This window comes from Sphaerulina musiva (genome assembly GCF_000320565.1).
Source record: "Sphaerulina musiva SO2202 unplaced genomic scaffold SEPMUscaffold_4, whole genome shotgun sequence".
Classification (NCBI taxonomy): Eukaryota; Fungi; Ascomycota; class Dothideomycetes; order Mycosphaerellales; family Mycosphaerellaceae; genus Sphaerulina; species Sphaerulina musiva.
This window is the reverse complement of record NW_016017386.1, coordinates 648,463-655,918: the sequence shown is the minus strand read 5'-3', so window position 1 is coordinate 655,918 and position 7,456 is coordinate 648,463. Positions and strand designations below refer to the sequence as shown.

Below are 7,456 nucleotides of genomic sequence, written 5' to 3'. Positions count from 1 at the left end.
TCGAGTATATATAAGGGGGGGGGGAGGGGAGGAGAGAGAGAGAGAGAGAGACTATAATAGTGAGGAAGGGGGGCCTTGTCGCAGTCGATTATACATACATGTATGATGTAATTCACGTACGGCGAAATTTATCCTGCCCGGTGTTGAATTCGGGCAGGATCGAATACACTACCTCTATTGATACGGAAGAAAAGAAAAAGAGAGGGAAATTTCAATATATTTATTCGGCTTTTTTGGGGGGGGGGGGGCAATCGTGTGTCGTTGGATGCGTGGAGAATGAATGAATCATCATGCCACGCTTTCTCTTCTCTCCTGTATCAAGGACTCAATCTGTCTGTCGATTTTCATCTGTTTTTACCCCCATTCACACCATTGTGACCTGATGAGTGCCTAGGAAAAAAGAAAAGTACAAAAATCAGTGAGGGGGGGATGATGATATCCCCCCTCCCCCTATCCCAAAGCAAACCCGACCAACGCCACTCCAGTCAGTGCGATAGGCATCATCATCGTCAATACGGTCTGTGTCACAAGCGTGACTAGAAGATTCTGAGACGTGGACGTAGTTTTGGCGGACCTAAGTATACCAGGAATGTTAGTCCTCGCGCCTGCTGAGGATTGGGAAGGATGCATGCTCGCGGCAGGGCCAGCAGTCGCACCGGAATTGGATGTCTTCTCCGGGGGGTTCAATGGGAACATACTCGTTACTGGGACTGCTTCTATCGGGACACTTGACTCCGACCGAGGGGCACGGCGTGGTGACCATGTTTGGTTCAGCAGCAAAAGGGACTGTACGGTTTCAAGGGCGGACATTTGCTGGCCTGTGGGAAAAGGTCAGTCAGTCGTCATATATATATATATATCGACATGATGGGCCGTATACAATCGGTAATAATGTACTTACCAACGCCGAATGATCCATCGTAGCCACCGGTATACCACTTCTGCCCACAGCTTTGCGTTTGGGAGGGTCCAGAGCAGGATTTCCCAGCCGCTATTGCTGAAGCTCGGAGACGCTTTGCGATATTGTCGGCAATGCTGGGATACACCACTGCAGATTTCGAGAGCCAGCGAGCGAGGTACGCCTTGAATGAGTACTGATCGTTGTTACAAGTGCCGAACGGCTCGCAAGATGCCTCGTACATGCTGCTTCACGTCAGTCATCCACTACTACAAGACCTTCATGCCGTGTAGCTTCGGCTGAAAACTTACACATCTGTTGAGTTGTTGATATCGCCACCAGGCAGGAAGAATGTGTTCTCAATCGATGTCAGCAGACCTTCCGTTCTGTCCTTCCATACTTGCTCATTGGTGAAGTTAGCCATGATGGAAGTGCCGTAGAGAAGTACAGCAGGATTGTATGTCCACTGGGTGTGATCGAGCTGGGTGCAGTTGATGGTGTCGTCGGAGCCATCAAAGACTTGGTAATTAGACGAAATAAGCCCAACGCCGTCCATCCAGTCCCATGTACGCTCAGCCCAGTCGACGTAGGTCTTATTACCAGTGAAGCGGGCCAGTCGAGCGGAGATCTGTAGGAATGCGCCGTTGCTGATTGAATTTCGATAGTCGTAGCCTTTGTTGGATTGGAATATCTGCCACTTCAATCCTCCACCGCAGTTCGTAGTGTTCCAGCGAGCCACTTGTGTGTTCCACACCGCAATGGCGAGATCGATCCATCGCGAGACTCGTTGGCCTGCAGGAAACGGAAAGCCATACTCTTCTGCCGAGAGTACTGCGAGGGCCCAGAAAGCCTACAGCATGTACTTAGTGAATGTGTCCCCCTCATATGTGAAGACACAACAACATATTCATACCTGGTCATCGTTACCAAGTGAGGCGAAATACGCCGGTGGCATGTAGTTCCAATCGGGACCGACTTGAGCCAGTAGTGCTTGTGTGATCACAGCGTTGTAACTGGAATCATTCGTATACGCCCAGTAGTCGACCATGCCTCCCCACATGGCACCCGCTTGCCACCAGTACAGCGGCGCAGGGAGAGTGCCAATGGCCGTTGATGCTGTGTTGCTCATATTGTTCTGGTAGAAGGACTGTAGACCGAACGCAAGAGACTGAGATGCAGCGCGAATTGATGCAGGGTCATCGACGTCAATGTCGAGTGCAGTTGCTATTGGCAATGCAGCAGCCAGCGCTGCGAGCATTGTTGCGAGCAACATGTTCGGGGTGTGTACTGAATGAATGTCTTGACAGTAGAAGATCTTTGCTCGTAACGCCGTAAGCTCTTTTCAGGTGACGCACAAAACGTGACGATATTTGTAGGAAATGAGTGTGGGACTTCGCGAAGGAGAGGAAGAGTCGGTGGCAATTGTTCGCCACGTCTGCGTAGGAAGAAGCAAACGAGCTACCTCCTAGAGGTCTTAGCCTTCAGGCCGGGCTTGCTGCAGCAAGCGGATACTTGACTTGCCTCGAGCGTTGAATATGTGGCTTGCAACACAGAACCAGCCTGTGATACAGCGTCGTGTTGCTTGGTGCGTCGATGCAATTCACCTCTTGTTTGTTGTCTGAGAGCCGTTCTGTAGTCCGGTGAAACGCGAAAGATCAGGGGGTGACGCACGCGGCTTGCGGCTCGATGCTTGAAGCTTGCTTGTGTTTCGGTTTCATATAACGCTGGTGAAGCTGAAGCTGCGATTGGCGATGGAGATATTTCTGGAGGGCACTCGAGAAGATGAGAAGCGCGACATGTATCGGTAGGCGCGGGTAGAAAGGAGGCTCCCGATTGTTGCTGCTCGATAGATGATATTATTGTTGGCTCAATGGGCCTACCTAGGTATTGTTGATCGTGGAGAAGTTCGATTGTGGCCGCATCAATAACGAGGACCTGAAGGCACGAACGCATATGGTGGACACGTTGGCAGTCGCAATGGCCACGTTCACTTGTGTTGCCACACCCGCCACGTGCTCATCAGGAAGTGAATAGTAATAGTACCGCGATGGTTGTGCGAATTGCTCGTGGCGAGGCTGGAAACACAATAGTCGCACCGTTCCAGCGCAGTGACTGTCGTGCAGGGCGACTTGAAGTGAATTGCAGCCATTGATCTTGTGGTGTGATTACAGTATTGTATTGTTGATCTGTCAATACGTGTAGGTTACAGCAGGAGATGATGGGGAGATGATGGGAGGTGAGGGTAGAGATGAATTCCATGATGGGAAAGCTTGGACACTCTCGCGCCGCTTGTTCCGAAAATTTCCCATCACGTTCTAGGGAGGTGAATAACCACCTTTCCCCTTTCTGGCCTCCCTGAAAAGCCCATCATGGAACGCGCGAGGAGGAAAGAAAAAAGGAAGACACACCCCCTCACAGAGAGAGAGAGAGAGAGAGAGAGAGAGAGAGAGAGATGCATACGTGAATCGTGCTTCAAAAAGTCATCATGGACATGCAATTCCAAGTCTACATACTTCAAAATATTCAGTGCGCGTGCCCAAATTGCGTGAGCAAAGGGAGCAACATCCCCCCGACCGTCACCATCGTCTCCGTGACGCCCTTTTCTGGAACACGTTTGGCAGCAGGTGTCGAGCCACCATAGCCTTCCTCCACTGGGATCCCGGCATAACCATTCATGCCCCCGGATGGCCTCCCATCATCATATTCATGCTCACTACTTCCCGACAGCGTATGCATAGCCACATACAGAAACGTGCCTCCACTGAAGAGTAATAACGTCCCTGTAAAGAACTCCGCGCTCGCACTTTCCACACTATCCCCACCATAACCAAGCACATGAATGGCCAGGAAAGTGAAAAGTGCTCCCGCAGGCGCAGCCGCGGAGAAGATGATCAAATGCGTTCGTGCCATTCTCTTGGAAAGACCCTGTTTGAGCAGAACGGAAGTGAGACCAAATGCTGCGGGGGCTTTGTGAATCATCAACGCTACGAAAATGATGAAGCTCAGGTTGCTGCTCGATGTGGACGACGCGCCGAGCGCGACGCCGTCCGCTGCGGCGTGAATCACCAGACCGATTGTCGTCGAGCTAGGTCGGAAGGTGTGGGTATGCGGTGCTTCGTCTGCAATGGCTGGGGCATCGCCTGGCGGAAGGCCATTGGTGAAGCTGAAAGAGTTGAGGTTGATCTGTGGTCTCTGAGGTCGCGAGGACTTGTTCAAATGTTGTGGCAGAGTGTCAATGAGGTACATGAGAATGAAGCCGAGAATCACAGAGATCCCTATCCAGGCATGAGGTTCTCTGTCTATTGTATCGCTGGTGTGGCCTGGGCCAGATGGAGTGACTATCACTCCTGGTTCGTGGCCCGGGTCCGTTGCGGGAGGAGTCGAGCCTTCTGCTTCGGCTGCTGTTTGAAAGCCATCGTCGGGCCCACTGCGGAAGCCTGGATGTTCACTCAAGTCTAGAGCTGCTGCGGCGGGAGAGTCTCGCTCCCATGCCGCCACTCCTACATCGCCTCCTGGAATCTGGGCTCTGTTCCCCACGTGTAGACTCCGAGTATCCCGACTATGTGTTCCGCTCGCTGCATAGAGCGTTTCTACTCCTTCTGGGATGATGACTATGAGCGCGGTCCCAACCAAGACTCCCGTGCCCAAGGATGTGATGAGGCGCAACTGTCGCGGTGTGAGGGCGAAGGAGAGTGGGAGGATGCCGGCTGCGAACGAGCTTCAGGAAATCAGTATGCATTGCAGTCGACCGTGGGACCTGGTGTACATAGTATAGACTCACGCGCCAGCCATAACCGCGCTCAACAAGAGCAGAAGAAGAAATCCGTCCCACATCTTGACCGAGTCCGGCGAGGGAGTGTGCGACTTGCTGGCCTCAATGCGCCAGGGTGTATAGTCTTATAGTATAGCGAACGCGCCTTTTCCCGTTTCGTCTCCGTGGTTATTGGTCCATCCTCCGATATGCCTTCTTTTTCTGCAACTGGCGTCGTAACGGTCGGTATACTCGTGGAGCGGAAGTGAATGACTGGAGGAATGTCAAAAGGTTTCGAGGCGTATCGAGAAGGTAAGTTGGTCCAATAATGGGAATGGAGAAAGGAGGGCAAGCAGAGCAACCGCTGCTGCCTTTCTTGGATGATGTCGATCCGCAGTCGCGTCGCGTCTGATAGTTCTAGTTCTAGTTCTACCTCAGTTTGAGCTCTACATAACTTCCACCACACCACACACCATACACCACCCACCACCCACCACACCTCACCAACCTTGACTCCAATCCCATATCATCGACCATCGCAGAGCAATCACAGGCCCACTCAAGCGAGATGGCGCGGCAACCGTCCACCGACATGGACGACGACGACGAGTTGACGGCCGAGATTCAGGCGCAAGTCGACGAGTGGTCCAGCAACAGCAACGAGTGCCTCACCGTGCAACTCACGCGCCGCGATGGCTCAATTGTCGCATCCTTCCAGCCAGAGTTCACGTACGCCATGTTTGGCAACGAGGAGGCTATCTTCGGATACCAAGACCTACACATCATTCTGTCCTTCGTTGCCGACAGCCTCGAACCCAAGCTGGACATCACGTACGAGAAGAAATTCCCATCGCAAGGTGATGTGAAGCCCACGGACATCAAACTGGCTCTGAGCGACTTCCTGCCGAGCTCGGCATTTGGCAGGACGTCGAGCCACAAAAAGGACACGAGTTTCAAGCCGCCAGGCGAGAAGATACACACTTACACCAGAAATGGATCGCGCTTTGAAACATACTGCGCCAGCTTGGCCGACTCGGCAGCGAGGGAGATTCTCGAAAACATGCAGATCCTCGTGCCTATGTTTATCGACGGCGGAAGTACTTTGGAGCTCGATCAGGACTGGACGGCTGCCAGATGGAAGTTATTCTTGGTGTACGAAGTCAGCGATGCCACATATACCTTTGCTGGCTTTGGCACTTCATATCGCAACTTCACCTTTCCCGAGCGCAAAAAGGCTGTCCAATTCGATCCATTCTCGCCCTCATCACAAGCGCTCGATGCTTTCCTGGCTGTAGATGGAGGAACGAATCAGTTTGCACAGCCTGCTGATTTTGACTCGCCTCTTGACCTACCGTCTCGCGAACGCCTTTCGCAATTTCTCATGCTGCCCCCCTGGCATGGGAAGGGACACGGTCAGGAGCTCTACAAGGCCATGTTCACGCATCTCACGATTCCAGACAGTGTACGCGAATTCACTGTTGAGGATCCCAATGAGAGATTCGATGACCTGCGAGACTTTTGCGATCTGCTCTACTTGCGCGCCAACGTGCCTGAATTTGCGGAGCTTCGCATACAGACTGGTATACCGCCGGAAAAGCTCGAGGCGAGAGCCAACATCCCCGTGGAGCTCATCGTACCCGCTGGCGTCAGGAAGGACATCATGGCTCGAACAAAGATCATGCCGCGTCAATTTGACAGACTCGTCGAAATGCATACCCTCTCGCACATTCCTCATCAGCATCGCACACGCAGTCGATTGACCAAGAAGATGAACGCTACCAATGATGACGACAAGGCGTACTACCTGTGGCGGCTGTATGCCAAGCACCGGCTTTACAATTTCAACAAAGATCAACTGGCACAGGTCGAGCATGAGGAACGAGTGGAGAAGGTCGAATCTGCATTGGACAGTGTGCAGCATCAGTACTCGGAGACGATCGCAAAGGTAGAGGAGCGCGAGAGGGCTATCGCAGCCGGCGAAATCGAGACCAGTGATGATGTTGCAGCGGAACCGGGAGCTACTAAGCGCAAGCGTTGGACTGTCGTTGATGACGAAGACGAGGTTATGGAGGAGACTGAGGCGTCCGGAAATGGTCAAGCTGATAGTAATGGACACAAGAAAAAGGCTCGGGTGACTTGAATGCTTGCCCGTGTTTTGACATGATGTCAGAAGCCGGGAGGAGCGAGGCAATTCATGGTGGAAAACGCCTTGCTTAGGCTTGCTGATAGGAGGTAGGAGGTACTCCAGCCTGCACTGACTACTGCAGTCTGCAGTCTGCAGTGCAGGCAACACAACATGCTTGCTCCACGCGAGCTGCACCTGCATGTGCCGAAACTCAAAAGTACAGGACTCTGCCACTCTGCAAAAGTTACTAAGAGGTATTACGGACCGACAGGCACGCAGCTTGCACTCTAAACGACACCGACCGGAGACGAGCCCCAGAGACAGTGGCAGTCACCAACGAGACGACTGATCAGTCATTCACGGTCAGCAGGATCGGGCCTGGAAAAGTTTGGCCGATCTCACCCCTAACGCGACTTGAGTGCGTTATCTGTGATGAGATTCACGCACCAGTTCACGCACCAGTAAATCGGAGAGGAGGGGTTCCTCCAGGGTAACAATCTCTAGAATAAAGTAGTGTTGTAGAGATGCGCGTATTCAGACTTGCCCGATTGAATTCTGATAACTATATGTGCCTACCCTTGCCCGCCGCTGAGAAAAAGGTGATGATCATGACGAAGGAGTTGTGTCTCTCTCGCTCTCTGTTTCTCTCTCTCTCTCTTGTGTTCTCCTGCTTTTCGTCTCT

At 52.5% G+C, this 7,456-nt stretch overlaps 4 protein-coding genes across 4 annotated transcripts; 1 reads left to right on the top strand and 3 right to left on the bottom strand.

The window, feature by feature from the left end:
- Window positions 1-249: 249 nt before the first annotated feature.
- SEPMUDRAFT_148627 (glycoside hydrolase family 76 protein) lies at window positions 250-2,244 on the bottom strand. The gene is made up of 5 exons (XM_016905039.1): window positions 1,812-2,244; window positions 1,210-1,748; window positions 902-1,143; window positions 699-818; window positions 250-574 (listed from the first exon to the last, which is right to left on the bottom strand). Exons 1-5 carry the CDS (start codon window positions 2,169-2,171, stop codon window positions 537-539), a joined length of 1,299 nt encoding a protein of 432 aa, XP_016761393.1. The 5' UTR covers window positions 2,172-2,244; the 3' UTR covers window positions 250-536.
- A 1,177-nt stretch (window positions 2,245-3,421) lies between these two features.
- SEPMUDRAFT_116325 (Zinc/iron permease) lies at window positions 3,422-4,690 on the bottom strand (the record flags this gene model as incomplete). Its single annotated transcript, XM_016901246.1, has 2 exons — window positions 3,422-4,616; window positions 4,680-4,690. 2 exons carry the CDS (start codon window positions 4,688-4,690, stop codon window positions 3,422-3,424), a joined length of 1,206 nt encoding a protein of 401 aa, XP_016761392.1.
- On the bottom strand, window positions 4,444-4,950 carry SEPMUDRAFT_83949 (uncharacterized protein; the record flags this gene model as incomplete). The annotated part of the gene is made up of 2 exons (XM_016910343.1): window positions 4,444-4,616; window positions 4,680-4,950. A coding segment is annotated over one exon (252 nt), but the record flags the coding sequence as incomplete, so codon positions are not given.
- A 202-nt stretch (window positions 4,951-5,152) lies between these two features.
- SEPMUDRAFT_148625 (acyl-CoA N-acyltransferase) lies at window positions 5,153-7,319 on the top strand. Its single transcript, XM_016905038.1, has one exon. The coding sequence runs from the start codon at window positions 5,218-5,220 to the stop codon at window positions 6,787-6,789; it is 1,572 nt and encodes a 523-aa protein (XP_016761390.1). The 5' UTR covers window positions 5,153-5,217; the 3' UTR covers window positions 6,790-7,319.
- The last annotated feature ends 137 nt before the right edge of the window (window positions 7,320-7,456 follow it).